The following is a 23,044-nucleotide window of genomic DNA, read 5'->3' as shown; positions in this document are numbered from 1 at the left end:
GTCCTTTATGAATGCATGTTTTACCTCATACTGGGGTCTTCTCTTTTATTTTACCGGGCAAAAGTTTGGGTCCAAGCTCAATCGATGTGTAGCGATTTCCGGCGGGATCTCTGTCATATCTAAATAGGACCAAGCAAAATAATCCATATTATTGATAAGAAACTTAATGAGTTTTTCCCTGAGCTCGGGGGTTAACCCCATTCCCAGGTATACCTTTCGATCGGGTAGATGCTCGATCAGTATGACTTGCTCCAACTCCTCGACCGTTGATTTGGTGGCGTCAAAATCCCTGGGGATTATGAAGGATCGAGGAATCCAATAGTCATCGTCCTCGTCCGATCCCTGCTTCTCCGATTGAGTCGAGGCTAGTAGTTGTGGTTGCTATTTAGCTTCCTGTTTTCCTTTGGACTCCGATCCTTTTATTGATGAAAGGGCCGATATCGGTATCACTTCGTCGACCGCGAACATCTCTTTGGCAGCATGTTGTTCCCCGTACACTGTTTTTACTCCATCCGGTGTTGGGAACTTCATCATATGGTGAAGTGTTAAAGGGACGGCCCTCATATTGTGAATCCATGGTCGTCCGAACTGGGCGTTGTATCTCATATCGCCTTCGATCATATGGAACTTTGTTTCTTGAATAGTCCCAGCTATATTTACTGGTAAAATGATTTTTCCTTTAGTTGTTTTGCTTGCCATGTTGAAACCATTGAGAACTCGAGCTGCGGGCACGATCTGATCTTGTAGGCCGAGCTTCTCTACACCCCTCAATAGAATAATATTGGTAGAGCTTCCTGGATACATTTAACTTGAATTTTATTCACAAGGATAGAGATTACCAATGCATCATTCTGGGGTTGTGAGATCCCTTTTTATTCCTCGTCGTTGAATGATAAAGTGCCTTATGGTACAAAGTTTCGAGTTCATTTTTTCCTGGTGATCGATACCTTAGTGTGTTTGAAAATGGGCCCTTATGGAATATCAATCCCACCAATGATCATATGAATCACGTGTTGTGGTTCTTCCTTCTCATTTTTCCTATTTGCATCCTTTTCTCTAAAATGATTTTTAGCTTGATCGCTCAAGAACTCTCAAAGGTGACCCTCATTGAATAGACTGGCCACCTCCTCTCTTAGTTGTCTGCAGTCTTCGGTTCTGTGACCATGTGTACCATTGTATTTACATATTTGATTGGGGTTCCTTTGGGATGGATCAATTTGTAGGGGCCTGGGCCATCTAGTATCTTTGATTCTCCCAATGGCTGACACAATACCTGATGCGTCGATGCTGAAGTTGTATTCTGATAATCGTCTATGCGTCCCAATGTATTCTGATCGTTCAAACCTTGAGTAAAAGCTTGAACATCCCAATCGTCTGTGACTGGTGGTAGTTCCATGCGTTCCATTTGGAACCGAGATATGAACTCCCTCAATATTTTGTTGTCTTTCTGTTTTACCTTAAAGAGGTCCGACTTTCTAGTCACAACCTTTATTGCTCCGGCGTATGCCTTTATTAAAGAGTCTGCAAGCATGGCGGAGGAAACGATGGAATTAGGTGGCAAATTGTGATACCATATCATTTCCCCCTTCGATAGAGTTTCTCCAAATTTTTTTAGTAGAACCGATTCGATCTCATCATCTTCTAAATCATTTCCTTTTATCGCACATGTATAGGAGGTGACATTCTCATTTGGATCGGCAGTCCCATTGTACTTGGGGATTTTCGGCATGCAAAATTTCTTCGGAATGGGCTTAGGAGCCGCACTAGGGGGAACGGCTTCTGCATGAACTTCTTCGAGTCCATACCTTTTAAAATTGGTGGTGCCCCGGTATTTGGTCAACCTGGGAGTTATATGTCTCTACTTTCTTGTCATTTGCCTCGATTCTCTTTTCTTCCGTTTTAATTCGTTTAGTGAGCTCCTTGAGAATTTTCATAATGACGGGATCAGTCCCCGATTCATTGGCATTTGATCTTTCCGGCAGTGGCTCGGTCCTGTGGAGGACTTCTGGTTCTACCCCACTCGGCGCTCGATGTTGATTTTGTAGTTGCCCTATAGCGGTTTGTTGAGCCTATAACATTTCAAATACCAATTGGAGTCTAACTCCACCATCTCCTCCCCCTTGTGTACCTCGACCACCAGATCGACCTTCCCTGCGTACGCTACCTTCGGGATCAGCGCTCAAATTTGTATTTAGGGCGATATGTGAAGTGACGTCGATTGGATTTGCAATTGGTACTCCCTCAATATCAGCCCGAGGCACCTCGATTCCTGGGGAGGCTATATTGTCGTTCTCCCCGTGAAATGCGAAACAGTTGTCACCATATACGGGTGTTGTTTGTGAGTTTGACATGTTTTTTCCTGAAAACAAAAACACTTACAAAAATAAGCGTAAAGTAGTGTGTGTTATCAGAATCAGTATTAAGCAATCACTATTATCCTTAGCCCTACGGTGGGCGCCAAACTGTTTACTCTCAAAATTGGATAACAATTAAATTTATCATGTGGATTTAAGGATACATGATTTCACTTAATACCAATTGATAAATATGAAGATTAAAGACAGAATTAAACTATAAGGCAAATCAAACCAGTATTTGAATAGAACTCAGGCCTTGAGTTGGAGTACCCTCGAACTGGTTGATGCAAGGACATTAAAAATACGATAAGCTGAAGAATAAGAGTGTGAGCGAGAAAGAAAATTATATATCTTATGTATCAGTTGTCCCTACAAATGGTTAGAACTCCCCTTTATATACAAGTGGAGTTCTATATATGGTATAATTCTAACCTCTAGGGGAATCTCATGATTAACTAAACAACAGTTCTTGATTCGATCCGTTCCGAGATTTTCGCCATGATCTTCGACCAGTCGCGGATATCTCGCTTTTCCGTTATTACGCTATCTTCCGTATTGCTCGATGCCTGTCTCGTTTGGTCTCGATTGTTGTCGGTCTGGTGCCTCAAATCCCGATCTCGGTACCTTGTCTTTGTGCCTCGATCCGATCCACTTCGGAGTCGCCCTTCGATGCAAACTCCCGGTCTCGGTCAAACAGTAAAATCGGTTGGGCCCGATTTTAACCGTATACAATATACAATGAATTTAAGTGATTTATTTTCTTAAATCTTTACTTAATAAATAAATAAATATACTGAGTTGGAAAACACTAAGTGAGTACGCAAAAAATGGCATGGAAAGATTTCTACGTAAGCATAGATTTTTTTTGTTTTTGTTTTGTGTGTGTGTGTGTGGTAGGTTACTAGCGTACAAAACGTATGATCAAATCATCAAATTCGGAAAGTTTGACTTGTAAGAGAGAACATGATAAACAATATCCAGACATGCAAGGTTAGAATAGGTAGATTTTTATAAATATCTTAGTTGTTATTTTGTTCTTTAGCGTATACCTTAGCTAGCCCTTCATGGACATGTAAGGTTAGAAACGCGATAGCCTTTGTTTCTTGATACTTTCATGTTTGTTTTTCTCTTTTTATTGCATGAAAAGCATAAGAATAATCAGCCGCGTGCTTCACGTGTACCATTGCCTGTTGTGCATAAATAGTTTGAAACCTTTCACTGCAAAAGCACTCATCCCAGCAATGGCTTCTTCTTCTACTCTACCTTTATGCACCAGCAAAACTCCCTTTTCTTCCTCCGCCGCCAAATATTTATTTGCAAAACCCTCTCAGCTTTTCCTCAATGGAAAACGTAACCAAAGTTTCAAGGTTTCATGCACGGGCGAGCATGATGGAAACCTTGACGCAATTAAAGAAGGAGTTGTTGACCGAAGGAATGTCCTTTTGGGTTTAGGAGGGCTGTATGGCGCAGCTAATCTTGTGCCATTAGCCTCTGCTGCTCCCGTACCACCCCCCAATCTAAACTCATGTGGAACGGCCACGATAACGGATGGTCCAGCTGTACCATATAGTTGTTGCCCCCCTAAACCGGATGATATGGACAGCGTTCCATATTACAAGATCCCTCGCATGTCCAAGCTTCGTAAGCGGCCCGCTGCCCAAAACGTGACTGAGGAGTATATAGCCAAGTACCAGTTAGCCACTAGTAAAATGAAGGAATTAGACAAAGACCAACTTGATCCTCTTGGCTTCAAGCAACAAGCTAATATCCATTGTGCTTATTGCAACGATGCTTACACAATGGGTGACAAAAAGTTGCAAGTTCACGAATCGTGGCTTTTCTTCCCATTTCATAGATGGTACTTGTATTTTTACGAGAGAATCTTAGGCTCCCTCATCGATGATCCAACTTTTGCTCTGCCATATTGGAACTGGGACAATCCAAGCGGCATGCGTTTGCCTTATATGTTCGATGTCGAAGGTTCTTCCTTGTACGATGCAAGACGTAATCCACATGTCCGTAATGGAACCATAATCGATCTTGGTTTTTTCGGTGATGAAGTCAAAACTAATGAACTACAGATGATAACTAACAACTTAATTCTAATGTATCGTCAAATGATAACTAACGCTCCATGCCCGCTGTTGTTCTTCGGAGAGCCTTATAGATTCGGATCTAATCCCGAACCTGGGATGGGAACCATTGAAAACATCCCTCACAATCCGGTCCACATTTGGACTGGTACTGTGCGGGGGACGGATTTGGGTAATGGTGCGAAATCATACGGTGAGGATATGGGTAATTTCTACTCAACTGCTTTAGACCCAGTTTTTTTCTGCCACCACGCCAATGTGGACCGCTTGTGGAATGAATGGAAAGCACTAGGAGGGAAAAGAAGGGATCTAAGAGACAAAGATTGGTTAAACTCGGAGTTCTTTTTCTACGATGAAAACCGCGACCCATGGCGTGTGAAAGTCCGAGACTGTTTGGACAGTAAGAAGATGGGGTATGATTACGAACCGACAGCCACACCATGGCGTAATTTTAAGCCAGGGAAAAAGAGCACAGCGGGCAAGGTGAATCTAAGTTCAGTTAAGCCAGCCAGCAAGGTATTCCCACTCTTAAATCTGGACAGAGCCATTTGCTTTAGTATAGAGAGGCCAGCTACATCAAGGAGTCAGCAGGAGAAAGATGAATTCGAGGAGATCCTAACATTCAAGGGTGTAAAGTATGATGATAGCAAGTATATAAGGTTTGATGTGTTCCTCAATGCAGACAAGACTGTGAATGCAGATGACATTAACAAGAGAGAGTATGCAGGGAGCTATACCAGCTTGCCACATGTTCATGGACCTAATAATGCCACTCATGAGTTTAAACCAAAAGAATTCAAGCTAGCCATCACTGAACTGCTTGAGGACTGTGGTTTGGAAGATGAAGACATTATTGCGGTAACTGTGGTTCCAAAGAAGGGGGGCGAAGTAGTCAGCATCCACAGTGTGGAGATTGTACTTAAGGATTGTTACTAATTAATTAAGTCCAAATTTATGTATGTTATAAATATCAAATATATAAATAAACGTCTTCCCTTCCGATCCGATCTTAGGTTTTAATCGTCTTGGAATAAAACATTTGTGTTTCAAGGCAATTTTTTCATTTCATCCTTTCTGTTTTTCTAATTTCATAACTCGTAATATCGATCATGCATGTGTACAATGAAACAAGAAATTAAGCACAAATCTTGGCCTAGTGCCGTCAAAATTAAAGTGGAGCCTCATCTTTTAATTTTGATGATTTTCTCCCCGGACAACGTTACTACTAAGGTTATATCTTTTTCGTAAGGATTTAGTTATACATTTTGATATAATTAATAAAACGTTTTTAAGCTATGAGTGAATTTTACCTTTACCGTGATAGTATGTTAGTTACTTCATCCGTTTTAATTTAGATGAGGTAGTTTGACTCGTCACGGAGTTTAAGAAAAAAAAAACTTTTGATGGTCTTAAAAACTTAAGGGGTAAAAGCTTTGTGAAGTCATGGCATTTGCGTGATTATAAAAGCTTCTCATTAGGGATAAATTAGGTAAAATGAAGAGTTTAAAGTTGAATTATTTGCAAATTTAGAAATGTGTCATTTATTTTGGAACAGACTAAAAAGAAAAGTACATCATCTAATTTGAAACAGATGGAGTATTCTTTTTACCAAGTTATCACTTTACATTTTATCAAGAGATTTACCTATAGTTACATAATTGATTTGATTGTGCAAATATTTTTTTATATCACTACTGCGTAGAAATTTTAAAGATAATGCTAAATAACAAAAGTCGTTTATTAGTTCAACATCTATATATGTACTATAATTTATTTTTACTAAATATTAATATAATAGAAGAAAAATCTAAGATACATGTTGTAAAATGTCACCTTTAGTTTTTTTATGTGAACTACGTCTTAATTAAAGATTTTAAATCTCAGTACAAAATTTGGATAATTGCAATTATGGGATTGTAAACACATAAAGATATACTAATGGTTTGAGATATGAATAACAGATTATCTTCATACCTCCACTACATGTGAACAACGAAGCTAACATAATTATACATTAGCATCCGAAAAATCGTAATCGTGAAAATCGTGAGAAATCTAATTCTAGGGCTGATATCGGCTCAAGCGGTAAAGAAACCCAAAAGAAAATCAAATTGTCCAATAAGAATAAAATATCTCAGTTATTTAATAGAATTGTTAAATATGATGGGTGCAAACAGAAAACAAAAAGACAGAGGAGAATAATATATATAGTACGAATTTAATTAACCTTCAAATCTCTTCAAGGATTTTCAAACTGATTTCAAAAATAACCTTTTTTGCGTAATTAATTTCTTACCAAATAATGTTTCTTTTTTTATGACAAGAATGAGAATGAGATTGTTTGGGTAATACGGGGTTGGTTGGTTCAAAACCTAGATATCGCAGGATTACAATCCTTGATTATAATTAGTATTATAATTTGGATAACTTATTCCACCTTTTATATGATATAACTTATGTCAAGATTTTGCTATAGAAATATTATCAATTTTAGCTAATACTTTCAACCAAACGCATGATAGATTTAATTTCAAAATTTATATTGTGATAACCCACCTAATCCCTTGAACTAAACTTATTATAATTATAGAATTATAATCATGATTAAAACCTGAATAACTTATCCCACGTTCTATATGAAATAAGTTATATCAAGATTTTGGTATAAATAAATATCGATTTTAGCTAACACCTCCGATCAAACATGAGATAAAATTTAATTCTAAAACTTATACTGAGATAATCCACCTAATCGGTTGAACCAAATGTTACATACCATAGTATGTAGGATAAGTAAAGGAGGGTATTCTAGTCTATTTAGGAAGATGCAAAGGGTATACTAGTTATTGTATAGGCCAGCACTAAGAAAGTTGTTAGAAGACTGTTAATAGATTAATAGGGGTTATATGTTGTTACGGAGTTAAGGAAAGATATTAATGGTGTGTTACATAATAGAGGTTTATTATATTGTATCGTTATTCATTTAGGTTGATAATAAGTGTTGCGATCAAATGCACACGCACGTACACGAGGACTTGTTATCAACTAATAACTAAATTAGACTATCCTAATTATCTAAACAAGAATTAGTCTATAAGTGTTTGAATCTAAACTAACTAAAATAAAAGAAAAAACAAATAGTGAACTTTGAACAAAGGACGAGCAGATTTTTATATTATCAACATGATGAAAACGATCTAGAGTTATAGACTATCTAACAATCCTAATGTATTCTTCAATTGAATTGACTAATTAATTTATCTGATTTATTGGTTGACGGGGTTAATATTGCTCATGAGAATCTATCGAGTAATTACTCGTCTATTGAAGTTAATCTAATACCTATATGTTTATAAAGACAGAATCAACAAGAATGCAATTATATTTCCAGTTTAGCAACCAAGCAAGGCAATTAACATATGTCTATCCTAACCCTAAATCCATTCCCCGATGCCCGGGATCAAGAACTTGCTCTACTGAATCCTATGTGCAATTTAGAATTCCCATTTTCGAGATCAGTTCTAGATTCGTGGATAGTATTTAATTGGTAAGCAAGCAATCAAATAATTAAGCGCAAAATTGAATAAATAAATCAATATGATAAATCAAAAAATTAAAATCAATATCTGAATAGCATAGTCATTAAAGAACCAAAATCCTAGAACGTGAAGTTTAGCTCCACATAGACATGGTAGCAAAATAATAAATCATACAAAGAAATATAAAAATTACTAAGTTTGGTAGAAGAGATTTAGAATATGATAAATTTTGGCCTCCACGGCGGCTCTGTGCTCTCTCCTCGTCAAAAGTTACTCTCAAAAACGTCCTCCCTTCTCCCCCCACCCCCCCCCCCCCAAAAAAAACACAAATAGGTTTAGGACCCCTTTTATACGAGTTAGGGGTGTGTAGGACCGAAATAACCTTGTCCCACGTGAAATAGGAGACTTTCCATCACCCAGCGCCCAGGAAGCGCCCCATGCTAGCTAGCATGGGCGCTACACTGTCCACTTTTCTCTTTTTGTTCTCTTTTTGCTTCAAATCGTGTACTTTCGTCCCACATTGCCTCTAGGTGACTCCTACACATAAAAATACCACGAATTAAAATAAACTATTACATTCCACATCCAAATTTCATAAAATACGAGTAAAATGCGAGGCGATGTGCATATAAATATACACACTTTAAGCCGAATATCAACACCCCACACTTAAACGTTGCTCGTCCTCGAGTCAACCAACAAATTACTCTATCTTTGAGCACTCTACACCAATGACCATGGTTGATAGCAACAATTAAACTCTAGCATATGCAATCACATTCACTTCCCTTTGCTTATGCCATTCTTCAAAAATATTCAAACAAAGACAACATGCTCACAACAATCCTAGCCTCCAAAACCGACTCAACGTCACAATGCACTCAGGGCTTAAACACCCAATATCCTATAGAATTCTAATAATGTTACCTATCTCTCGTGAAATCATATTCCCTCATAGCAAGAACAAGAGAGTAAGTTGAATCCACACATTCAAATCAAATGCTCAAATATATTTTAAGGACTCACATATATCAAAGAAAATCGCTCACTCTCACAAAAGAAGTCACATGCATGCAATTGGTAGCATAGGCTTGCCCTTAATATAAATCTATACTAATGTAAGCTCGCTTGATGTAAAATCTATTAGGAATTTTTCATGGTTGTAATATGGGCTGAGGAACAGGTAGGATATATTTGGGAATAGTGACTAACCCTCCTAAGCACTTTAACACATCACCGGATAAATTAAGCGCAAATTCTTCAATCCATTTCAATTTCACAAACAATATCACCCCCAAAAATATTTTCTTTTTCTTTAAGCACTATCGTCATTTACACTCCAATCGCAAAACAAGATATTTATTCGTCTACATTTTTTTTCTTTTTTTCTCTTTTTTTCAACATTTGTTTTCTCTTTTGCAATTTCAACTAGAGGTGTATTCTTTCACAAAACAAGTGCACATTTATTCCTTTCATTGTTTACACTCAAAAATCACTCCACACTTAGTCCCTCCTACTTCTTTTGGAGCTCATTTTACAATTAAAGTTCCTTGAGAGGTAAAAGGATCAAACCAATATCAATTAAGAAAAAAAGGGGTATATGCTTGTAATGTGGGTGCAGGTTTATAGGCTCAAAAGGATTTACTAGAGATAATTTTTATTTGTGATAAGACATAAAGCTCAAAAAAGATTTAAAAAAAAAAAGAAGCCTAAAATCATTTTTCAAAACGAGCATCCCCTAAAATTTTTCTTCGAGCCAACCAGATTGCATGGCGAGCCAACTCTGAAAATCTCATCTCACACTGGGTCATAGATATACCCCCATGGCATAGATGCTCGAACTGCCTACGCAACTCCTCCCTGCGGGTCATTGGCACAAACTTATCAGAGAAGAGAACGGAGAGCTCGTGCCATATAAATGGTGCAACATCGGCTGGACTGCTCCGCTCATAGGTCTCCCACCATCTAAAGGCTGCCCTCGTCAGCTAAAAAGTAGTAAATGAGACCTCACTAGTCTCCAGAATACCCTCCGTGTGAAGAATCCGCTGGCACCTATCCAAGAAGTCCTCAGCATCCTCTGACTCAGCCACACTAAATGATGGAGGCTTGAGCTTGTCAAATATCTCTAGTCTCTTCTTCTCCTCATCACTCAGTCTAAGTACCTCCCCCGACCTGAGAAGTGGGTGGTGCGGCCTGAACAGATACCGCCTGAGCAAGGCTAGTGCAAACAGTCAATATCTGGGCAAAAGCCTCCTAAAGGCCAGGAGATAGATTTTGCTATACAAATATCATCAATTTTAGCTAATACTTTCAACCAAACGCATGATAGATTTAATTTCAAAATTTATATTGGGATTACCCACCTAATCTCTTGAACTAAACGTATTATAATTATAGGATTATAATCATGATTAAAACCTGAATAACTTATCCCACGTTCTATATGAAATAAGTTATATCAAGATTTTGGTATAAATAAATATCGATTTTAGCTAATACCTCCAACCAAACATGAGATAAAATTTAATTCTAAAACTTATACCGAGATAATCCACCTAATCCGCTGAACCAAATGTTACATACCATAGTATGCAGGATAAGTAAAGGAGGATATTCTACTCGTGAGACCTATGTAACCTAGGCTCTGATACCAACTTGTCACGACCTAAAACTCAACATGACATGATGGCACCTATCCCAGAACTAGGCAAGCCTACAATCATAGTAAAACTATGCATTTTAATATTAAAAATAAGATGAAGCAAGTTTAACTGAATTGACTCTCATAAATAGCCGATATGAAAAACAACTACGACTCAAATACAACTTTCATAAATTCTGGGTGTCACTGGGTACATGAACATCTATACAATAAGATAGGTTGAAATACTGTGTAAGAAGGTAGAATAGTGTAAGTAAAATTGAGAGATAGAGGAAGAGAGTCAAGGTCTGCGGACGCCAAGCAGCTACCTCGATAATGTCGGAACGGGTAAGAATTCCAAGATCAGCAACCACCTTGCCCGGAAATACATAGTTCTGCACACGAAGCGTAGAGTGTAGCGTGAGTACAATAAACTCAATAAGTAACAAGACTAACCTTTGGGCTTCAAGCAGTGATGAGCTCAACCAATATCGTACAAATACAGAGTTCAACAGTGCAAAATGGATAGGAAATAGCGCAATAATATCTCCAAGAAAACTCATTATCTGTTCATACACAATATAGGAAACGTAGACATGCTTTCAAGTATAACAGTTAAGCTCAATATAGATACATATGCCAAGTGTGACTGATATGAGCAATATGACATCTCTATATCTACATGCCAGTGTGCATACTGTATGTGATGCAACACAATGAAAACTTCACGTGCTCACACTCTCATAGTAATCAATATGACTGTCTCAATTCTCGCTCATCACACTCAGTCACTCAGCATTGTACGGTGCATGCTGCAGTGTGCAACCCAATCCCATCAATAATAATAAAGCCTATAAGGCATGTTGCGGCGTGCAACCCGATCCACATATAGCCATAAGGCCTGTTACGGCGTGAAACCCGATCCACATATAGACAAAAGTCCTGTTATGACATGCAACCCGATCCTTAGATATCCATAAGGCCTGTTGCAGTGTGCAATCCAATTCATATATAGCCATAAGGCCTGTTGCGGCATGCAACCCGATCCACAATCTCACTCACAACACGTCTCTCAGGCCCCAACTCAGTCATCAATCTCGCCAGTCTCTTGAGGTCACATATCTAATGATAATTGGCCCAAACAATGATATATAACATAACAATAATAGTAACAGAGACTGAAGTATGATATGCAAATGATGGATGTGACTGAGTACAAAATTGCCATTTGAGCAAGTAATGTAACAACAAAAATGACCACAGTGGGTCTCAACAAGATTAGCATATAGCCTAACATGATTTCTAACATGAATCTGCAGCTCAATTACCCTAACATATAAAGATCACATGAATGGCTACAAAACCTGATGACGACACAGTACCACAGAATCAATCGGATCATAATTTCTACGGTGCACGCCCACACACCCGTCACCCTGCATGCGCGTCACCTCAACATCAATCACATAACACATAATTCAGGGATTCGTACCCTCGGAACCAAGTGTAGAAGTGTTACTTACCTCAAACCGTGAAAACCTCTACTCCAATAAGCCCTTGCCTAGCGAATCAGCCTCTGAACGCCTCGAATCTAGCCACAAACAACTCGATACAATCAACACAAGCTATAGGAATCAATTCCATATGAAAATGCTAAGTTCTTAATCAAAAGTCAAAAAGTCAACTCAAAAGTCAACCCCATGCCCACGTCTCGGAATATAATAAAAGTTAAAAAATCCGAACACCCATTTAACCACGAGTCCAACCATACCAAATTTACCAAATTTTGACACCAAATCGTCACTCAAATCTCTATATTTTACTCTTCAATTCCTAGCCCAAAACTGCCAAAATTCAACCTTAAAAGCACATAAACTAGGTGGGAAATTCAGTGGGAAATAAAAATTATTGAATAAAAATGATCAAAGATGGCTTACCTCAAGAAATCACTCGAACCCCTCTCAAAAATCGCCTTAATCCGAGCTTGGAAAGTCCAAAATGATTAAAATCTCATAACGCTTAAATTTGAACATTGCCCAGGTCCTATCACTCTAATGGCCCTAAACTCCACACCTGCGGAATCGGTTTTGCGACAAACACTCCGCTTCTGCGAAATTCACTTAAGTCCTCAAGGTTCGCACATGCAGAAGCACTTCTGTGCCCAGCCGTCCGCTTCTACGAAGCCAGCTTCACTTACCTATTCTCCGCATCTATGATGCCCGCAGATGCTGAAGATACCTTACACCTGCAACACACTCAGTCCAGCCCCAGTTCCGCTTCTACGCCACTTTGGCCGCACCTGCGGCTAATCCCCTCGCATGTGCGATCACACCATAAGGCACAAATCTCAGCAATGCTTCAAGTCCAAATTTTTATCCGTTAACCATCCGGAATCCACCCTAGGCCCAATGGACTTAAACCAAACATAACAACAAGTCCAAAAACACGATACGAACTAAGTCTAGGCCTCAAATCACATCAAACAACATCAAAAATCGCACCCCAATTCAAGCCTAATGAAAACTAAGGAATTCCAACTTCTACAATCGATGTCGAAACCTATCAAATCAATTCCAATTGACCTCAAATTTTGCACACAACTCATGAATGACACAACTAAATCTGAGTCTGTTAATGACAAAGTCAACTCTCTGTCAAACTTCTCAACTCTCCAAACTTCTAATTTCCCAACTTTCGCCAATTCAAGCCAAAATCAACTACAGACCTCCAAATCACTATCCAGACACACTCCTAAATCCAAAATCACCATAAGTCAACTGATGAGCTTGAAACACACACTTAAATTATGCACGCTAGTCAAATATAGTATAGTATAATATCGTATCCACAAGGATTAGATTTAAAAGTGTTCTTGTAGTTTCTAGATTGATTGCTATCCAAGATGATATACAAATGAGATTTCTATGATTTTTAACTACAATTAACTAAGAATCTAAAGGTATTGACTAATGCAAATCGCAATAAAGATAAGCAAGGAAGTTATCAATGGGAGAAGATAGGGTTGATAGGATAGGTGCAGGATAATTGTTCAAGATCTAACTCTAAATAATTCACTTTTAATGTTCAAGTGAGTATCTCGACTTCACTTAATTATTAGTTCAAAACGTTAGGCAAAAACTCCTCTCTCGAATTCACTCAATTATTAGTTCACACGTTAGGCAAAAAATCCTCTCTCGATTAAGTCTTAACCTCACAAGATGAACCAATTTAAGCACGTGAAGATATGCAAGAATGCGTAGTGGATTAGTCTTTAGGAGAACTTCTCTCGATTATCCTCCTAACTAGGTTTAATCAATTATTCAACTAGCCTCTTTCGATTACTAAGAAGAATTAATTAACTCAACGAACAATATCATGCAAAGATATCACAAGTTATGCCTCTCTCGATTACATGAACAAGTGAATATAGATGCAACAATTAAATTATCTAAAATGATTCAATGCATAAAAATAGAGTTATAATCCACAAACAATCATCAATACACCAAATTCATCAAACCCTAAAAAGAACTACTCTATAGATATGGAGCAATCACAAATAAAGTTAAAGTATAGGAAAACATAAATTCAATCCAAACTCGGGTCTTGAGTGAGGAAGGAACGATAAAATCCTCGTGCTCGTGTTCTTCCAACTCCTCCTTAGCCTATTTAGGTCGAATATGTGTTAATAAGTCCATAAAATAACATTTCCCAAGTATTTATACCAAGTAGGATCGGGCCCAAACAAAACAACCTTCTCCTAGCCGAAATTGGATTTGCACTCTGTAAAAATTGCACAGTCGCAAAATTCAGAGAGCTAATTCTGACAGGCAGCAGAGATTTGTACAGCCGCACCGTCCCATGCTCTGCCCTATGCACCGCGGCAGTGAGGGTTTCTCAGAGTACAGGTTTTTCGTGTATTTTGTTTTCTAGACTTCTTCCTCGACCCTCAAACACGATCCCAGCTTAATCCCTTAGGCTTTTACTCAGATTTCAAAGATCCAAATAGCTCGAGTTCATTCCATAACATCTACATAGCTCGGAATCACTCCTACAAGGCATAAAACACACAATAAGTGAAAAACACTATCAATTAAAGCTCAAACATGAATAAAGTATAGTAAATTAGAGTTCAACAAGCGACTAAAATACACAATTATAGCCTACCATCAACACCTCACACTTAAACCATTGTTCATACTCGAGCAATGAAACTACACTTCATATAGACACGATCTTTTTTTTTCCAACAACTCTAATAACTTATCACACCAAGAATATTTAAAACAGATTAAGCACAATACCGTAACATCCTAGCCTAAAAAATTGACTCAAAAGCACCATGCATTATTTATAACTCGCTTATTTACTCTAACATAGAGGTCAAGCATTACCTTTCCTTCATGAATCAAGTGCCCTCACACCACAATAGAGAGTAATTTCACCCACAATAAAATTTAAGAACAATGTGGAACTCAAGATAGAAACAATTCACTCACTCTCAGAAAAAACATTCATATGCCACAAAAGACGTTCCATAGGCTTGCCCGTAGTGTACTACTCTACTAATTGAGCTCATTCAGTCAAGGATCAAATAGAACTTTAATTGGTTGTAATATAGGTTGCGAAATGGGCAGGATATATTTAGATATAAGAGTGACTACACCTCTCTGAGAACTTTAATGCATACATTCATTGTTCAAAACCCCACACTTATGTCAAACCATAACTCCACCTTCACATCAATATATATCAACTCCCTACTTTTAAGCACAATTACATCAAGAATTACCACTATCAACGCATATAGTTTCTTCACAACAATACAACTACTTTTTTTCAATTCAAGTGGCTCATACTTTTTCAAACAGTGCACCTTTCTCCTTATTTTAATAGTTCCACTAAAAAGCCAAACCAAAACCACACACTTTAACTTTTACAAAGTTCATAACAAATTCAAGTGCTCACGAGAGGTAAATAGTTCAAATAGATGGTCAATTCAAACAAATGGGTAATGCTTGTAACGTGGTTGCCAAAGAAACAAGATTACATGCTCAAAGGGGTTAACTATGATACATAACAATTAGATGGGTAAAAGCATATATCTGGCTCAACAAAGAAACGCCTAAATCACTTCCAAGACTGAATAAAACTACTATTTCGCTTTGCAAACACACGGAGCAAGATCTAGACATTAAATGTAATGCACAGAATAACACAAGGCCTCACACACACATGTGGCACATAACTCACTCAGGATTGGACTATCAAGACACTCTAGTCAAAGTAGTTAAGCAAAGTTAAGATCATACAATTTAAGGTACTTATACAAGAGTCAAAAACTGAGTCTAAGCGTCACAACTAAAGTACTCACTATTCTCAAGGTATAGTAAAGTTAAGAGATATTGCTTTCAATTCAAATCACAACACACGCTTTCCTACCACTAATAAAAATAAAAACTAAATACACCCAGTTCAAACAAAACCCTTGGAAAAGAATCGCAGCATAAAAAAAACCAAGGGGGAAATCGTTACACTACCTAAAAACAGATAATCTTTTTGTCTTTTTCTTTTGACTTTTTTCCCTCAAGAAACCTGTCGATGATATCCATCGTTAGGAAAAATTGAAAATTGTAAATGTTTTTCATTTTTTTTTTCTATCTCTAACTACTAAAACTAACAAAATAAAAAAACTAAAGCATATATGCATACATACATACATACATACATACATACATACATACATGCATACATACATACATACATATCCCCCACCCCACACTTTAAGTTGTGGCATGTCCCCATGACACATAATTAAAAGGCATAAGGTAAAGAAAACTTTCCTGAATTGTTTTCTTTTCCGTGAACTTATGAACTTATGAATTGTGGAGCTCATTAAGCCCAATTCTTCTGAGGATACCTGCAAGACCTGCTCTTTTCTTTCTTTCTTGTCCTCATCTTGAGCAGTGAATTGCTCGTTCATGACGATCCTTAACTTGTTTTTGCATTCTTTCACAGGATCAATCCATACATATTCCTGTAAATTACCAAAAATAAAATCCACATGACCAATGTTAAAATAAGAAAACAAAGAAGAAAGGTCAAGTGAATATTCATGTGGTATGTCCCAGACCATTTGTTTCTCATTATCTTCTACTAAATGTTGCAAATGTGAAAAAGGTGGATGGGGGTTTGAACTTTTCTTCCGTTGCTTCACACTCAACCACGACCTTATTTTCAATTATCTTAGTTAAATCAAAGTCCTCTTGAATAGTGGAAAGCTCTCTCTGTGGATGCTCATCCTCTTGAGTAGGCTCGTTCTCACAAGGTATCTCCTCCATATATTCACCATCACAGCACAATGAGATTTCTGAAAGCATACATACTAATTGACTCGCTCGCGTTGTTAGGATCATAATAGCTTCATCATTTCGCATAAACCTTTTTTAACACTATTCATGAACCTATGCATAAGCGCTTCTAAACTACCATTCTGCTCTTGAGGTGGTTGGCTCACTTTGCTTTCATTCCAGTCATAATATGGGTATTCATCCCAATCAGAGTCAGAATTGTGCCCATATGAATCATCATACATGTACGAACTTGAAACAGAGTGAGACTGCTCAAAATACAAACCAAAGGAAGAATACATACCTGCTTGACAGTCAACCCATAGATGATTTCTACCGTATTTAAAATACATAGTAGCCCGCCGATAACGTTTAACTGCTAACTCTTCAACCATTTTCTTAGGCTGGTTTTACTCAGTCTTCAAAGCATTTAGAGTTCAAAATCTACAGTATCTTCTCCAATTTGTTAGGTACTACAAAACAAATCATGAAAAGAAGTTAACTAGTAAAGAAAATAAAAAAGAAAAGGAAAAAGAAAAGAAAAGAAAAAAAAAATACTAAAACCTAAATCCTGAAGTAGCACCAAAAATTATTTCAAACACTACTTATTACCAATCCCCGGCAACGGTACCAAACTTTGACGAGCTCGAAACACACACTTAAATTATGCTCGCTAGTCAAATATAGTATAGTATAATACCGTATCCATGGGGATTGGATTTAAACAGTGTTCTTATAGTTTCTAACTTGATTTCTATCCAAGATGATCAACAATTGAGATTTCTATGATTTCTAACTACAATTAACTAAGAATCTAAAGCTATTGACTAATGACAATCGCAATAAAGATAAGCAAAGAAGTTATCAAAGGGAGAAGATAGGGGTTGATAGGATAGGTGCAGGATAATTGTTCGGGATCTAACTCTAGATAATTCACTTGTAATATTCAAGTGAGTCTCTCGAATTCACTCAATTATTAGTTCAAATGTTAGGCAAAAACGCATCTCTCGATTAAGTCTTAACCTCACGAGATGAACCAATTTAAGCACGTGAAGATATACAAGAATTCATAGTGGATTGGTCTTTAGGAGAACCTCTATCGATTATCCTCCTAACTAGGTTTAATCAATTATTCAACTAGCCTCTTTTGATTACTAAGAAGAATTAATAAACTCAACCAACAATATCATGCAAGATATCACAAGTTATGCCTCTCTCGATTACATGAACAAGTAAATATAGATGCAACAGTTAAGTCATCCAAAATGATTCAATGCATAAAACGAGAGTTATAATCCATAAACAATCATCAATACACCAAAATAATCAAACCCTAAATAGAACTACTCCATAGATATAGAGCAATTGATCACAAATAAAGTTAAATAATAGGAAAACATAAATTCAATCCAAACTTGGATCTTGAGTGAGGAAGGAATGATGAAATCCTCGTGCTCGTGTTCGTCCAACTCCTCATTAGCCTCCTTAGGTCGAATATGTGTCAAAAGTCTAGAAAATAATATTTTTCCATGTATTTATACCAAGTAGGGCCAGGCTTAGACGAAACCTCCTTCTCCTAGCCGAAATTGGATTTTCAGTCAGTAAACATTGCACAGGCGCGCCGCATGGGGCGACGCGCCATGCGGGGCATTAGTGCGGAGATCCAGAGAGCTAATTCTAACAGGCAGCAGTGATTTGTACAGCTGTGCCGCCCCACACACAGCGACAGTGAGGATTTCTTAGAGTACAAATTTTTTGTGCGTTTTGATGTTCAAATTTGGTCCTCGACCCCTCAACACAATCCTGGCTTAATCCCTTGGGATTTTACTCAGATTGCAAAGCTCCAAATAGCTCGAATTTATTCCATAACATCTACATAGCTCGGAATCACTCCTATAAGGCATAAAATACACAATAAGTGCAAAACACTATCAATTAAAGCTCAAACATGAATAAAGTGTAGTAAATTAGAGTGCAACAAGCGACTAAAATACGCAATTATAGCCTACCATCATCAAAATCCAGTCAACTGCTTCACCTTAGGCATCTAACCCTGGGACTAAGTGTCCTGATTCATTCCGAAACATCCCCGAAACCAAACCAACTACCCTGGCATGTTACATAACAACAATTCGACATAGAATAAACAGTAATTGGGGGAACGAGGCTACAACACTCAAAACGATTGGCTGGGTTGTTACATCCTCCCCCTATTAAACAAACATTCATCCTCGAACGGGTCTAAAATCATACATGGAGTCTCAAATAGGCGTGGATATCTGCTCCGTGTCTCCCGCTCGATCTTCCAAGTAGCCTCCTTGGCTAGCTGACCTCTCCACTACACCTTCACCGAAGCTATGTTCTTTGACCTCAACTTTCGAACCTGCCCATCCTAAATGGCTACCGACTACACATCATAAGTCAAATCACCATTCAACTAAACCGTGCTGAAGTCTAAAACATGGGACGAATCGCCGACATACTTCTAGATCATGGAAACATGAAACACGTGGTGAACAGTCAATAGACTAGGCAGCAATGCAAGCTTATAAGCCACTTCTTCGATTCTCTCAAGCACCTCAAAAGGCCCAATATACCAAGGGTTCAACTTTGCCTTCTTCTTGAACCTCATAACACCCTTCATGGGTGAAACTCTGAGTAGTATCTTCTCCTCAATCAACATCACAAACCTTCCAATCGGCGTAGCTCTTCTGTCTAGACTACGCCATGCAAAGCCGATGCTTAATCAACTTAACCTTGTCCAAAGCATCCTGAACCAAGTCAGTACCTAATAGCCTAACCTCACCTAGCTCAAACCATCCCACCAGAGACCGAAACCGTCTCCCATACAAAGCCTCATACAGAGCCATCTGAATGCTCGATTGGTAGTTGTTTCTGTAGGAAAACTCTACAAGCGGCAAAAACTGATCCCAAGAACTCCCGAAATCCATGATATAATGGCGTATCATATCCTCCAATATTTGAATAGTGCGCTCAGACTGTCCGTCCGTCTGAGGGTTGAATGGTGTACTCAACTCAACCCGTGTGTCTAACTCTCACTGCATTGCTCTCCAAAACTACGATGTAAACTTTGTGCCCTGATCTGAAATGATGGACACAGGCATATCGTGAAGGTGAACAATCTCGCAGATGTAGATCTCAGCTAACCGCTCCGAAGAATAAGTAGTTCCAACTGGAATGAAGTGCGATGACTTGGTCAATCGATCCACAATCACCCAAATAGCATCAAACTTTCTCGAAGTCCGTGGGAGCCCAACTACAAAATCCATGGTGATACGCTCCCATTTTCATTCCTGAATCTCAAGCCTCTAAAGCAATCAAACCGGTCTTTGATGCTCATACTTCACCTGCTGACAATTTACGAACTGAGCTACAAAGCCCACTATATCCTTCTTCATCCTCCTCCACCAATAGTGCTGCCTCAAGTCCTGATACATCTTTGCGACAATTGTGGGCCTCCTTAAGAATCAACTCACGTAGCCCATCTACATTGGGTACACAGATCCGACCCTGCATTCTCAACACCCCATCATCCCCAATATCAACCTTCTTGGCATAACCATGCTGAACCGTGTCCTTAAGGATAAGCAAATGCAGATCATCATATGGGCGCTCTCTGATGCGATCATATAAGGAAGATCAAGAAACCACACATGCTAGAACCCGACTAGACTCTGAAATATATAATCTCACGAACTGATTGGCCATGGCCTGAATATTTGATGCAAGTGGTCTCTCACCAACAGGAATAAAAGCAAGGCTACCCATACTCACCGCCTTCTTACTCAACGCATCAGCTACTCCATTGGCCTTCCCGGGATGATATAGAATGGTAATATCATAGTCCTTTAGCAGTTCCAACCATCTCCGATACCTCAAATTTAGATCCTTTTGTTTGAACAAGTGCTGGAGACTTCGCTGATCCGTAAATACCTCACAAGACACACCGTAGAGATAATTCCTCCGAATCTTCAATGCATGAATGATGATTGCCAACTCCAAATCAGGAATAATGAAGTTTTTCTCATGGGGATTCAACTAGCATGAAGTATAAGCGATCACTCCGCCCTCCTACATCAAGAAACACCCAATACCAATCCACGAAGAATCACAATACACTATATAAGAGCCTGACGCTGAAGGAAAAAATAGAATTTGAGTTGTGGTCAAGACAGTCTTGAGCTTCTGAAAGCTCTCCTCACACTCACTCGACCACCTGAATAGAACACCCTTCTAGGTCAAAGGCGCTGCAATGGACGAGAAACCCTCCACAAAGTGACGATAATCTCTGGCGAAACCGAGAAAACTTTGAATCTCAGTAGCTGAAGACGGTCTGGGCCAACTCTGAATTGCCTCTATCCTCTTTTGATCCACCTTAATCCCCTCACTGGACACCATGTGCCTCAAGAACGCCACCGAACTGAGCCAAAACTCACACTTGGAGAACTTGGCATAAAGCTTCTTCTCCCTCAACCTCTATAGTACAATCCTCAAATGTTATGCATACTACTCTTAGCTACGTGAGTACACTATGATATCGTCAATAAATAATATGACAAACGAATCAAGATATGGCCAGAATACACTATTCATCAGATGCATAAATGATGTTGGGGCGTTGGTCAGCCCAAAAGACATCACAAGGAACTCATAGTGACCATAGCAGGTCCTGAATGTCGTCTTCCGAATATCTGAGTCTCGAATCTTCAACTGGTGATACCCAGACCTCAATTAAATCTTAGAGAACACCCTCGCTCCTTGAAGCTAGTCAAATAAATCATCAATGCGTAGCAAAGGATACTTGTTCTTGAATGTAACTTTGTTTAACTGCCGATAGTCGATGCACATCTTCATAGTACCATCCTTCTTCTTCACAAGCAGAACCGGTGCACCCCAAGGGGACATACTAGGACTAATAAACCCCTTATCAAGAAGCTCCTGAAACTTCTCCTTCAATTCCTTCAACTCTGACGGTGCCATATGATATGGAGGAATAGAGAAGGGCTGAGTGCCCGACACCAAGTCAATACCAAAATCAATATCCCCGTCCGGTGGCATGCTCGGCAGGTCTACAGAAAACACATCTGGAATGTCTCGCACTACCGGGACAAAATCAATAGTAGGAGTAGCTGCACCGACATCTCACAAAGGCCAAATATTACAAACACCCCTTCCCAACCATCCGTTGGGCCTTCAAATATGAAATCAACCTGCTGGGAACATTATCTAGAGAACCTCCCCACTCGATCCTTGGCAACCCCGACATCGACAACGTCACGGGCTTAGCATGACAATTAAGTATAGCATGACATGGAGACAACTAGTTCATACCGAAAATCATATCGAAATTAACCATACTAAGTAACAAGAGAAAAACTCTAGTCTCCAATCCTCAAATGGTCACCACACACGACTAGTACACACGGTCCACAATAATAGTATCGCCCACCGGCGTAGATACATGAACATGTGAGACTAAGGACTCACGAGGTATATCTAAATAACGAGCAAAATATGATGATACATACGAATAAGTGGAACCAGGGTCAAATAATATAGAAGCATCCCTGTTACATACCGTGACAATACATGTGATCACTGTGTCTGAAGCAACGCCCTCTGACCTAACAAGAATATCATAGAATCAAGCATGACCGCCACCTGATCGGCCTCCCCCTCTTGGGCGGCCTCTAGCTGCCTGAGCCCCACCCCAAGCTAGCTGCACGGCTGGTGAAGTGACTAGTGCAGAAGTCATAGCCTAATATATCTGCTGAACTTGACCTCCCATGAGATGGGGACAACACATCCTCACATGTCCAAGCTCCCTACACTAGTAGCAACCCCCATCCGTCAATAGTGGTGGGGACTGAATCTGACCCCGAGAACCATAATAACCTCTAGAAGAACCTGGTGCATATGAACCCTGAACTATAGGAGCACGAGATGAAATCTAATCTGGGAGAGTACTGAGAGATGACTGACCCAGACGAGCACTGTATGAACTATGGCTAGCTGATGCACCACGATGAAATAGATGAGCCAT

General features: G+C 38.8%; 1 protein-coding gene across 1 annotated transcript; it reads left to right on the top strand.

Moving 5' to 3' along the window:
* The first annotated feature begins 3,569 nt into the window (after nt 1-3,569).
* Nucleotides 3,570-5,486, top strand: LOC104109162 (polyphenol oxidase E, chloroplastic-like). The gene has a single exon (XM_009618379.4). It carries the CDS (start codon nt 3,599-3,601, stop codon nt 5,384-5,386), a length of 1,788 nt encoding a protein of 595 aa, XP_009616674.2. The 5' UTR covers nt 3,570-3,598; the 3' UTR covers nt 5,387-5,486.
* The last annotated feature ends 17,558 nt before the right edge of the window (nt 5,487-23,044 follow it).

Source organism: Nicotiana tomentosiformis, chromosome 8, assembly GCF_000390325.3.
Source record: "Nicotiana tomentosiformis chromosome 8, ASM39032v3, whole genome shotgun sequence".
NCBI lineage: Eukaryota > Viridiplantae > Streptophyta > Magnoliopsida > Solanales > Solanaceae > Nicotiana > Nicotiana tomentosiformis.
Note: the sequence above shows the minus strand (reverse complement) of the source record. Positions and strands in the feature narration are given on the sequence as shown.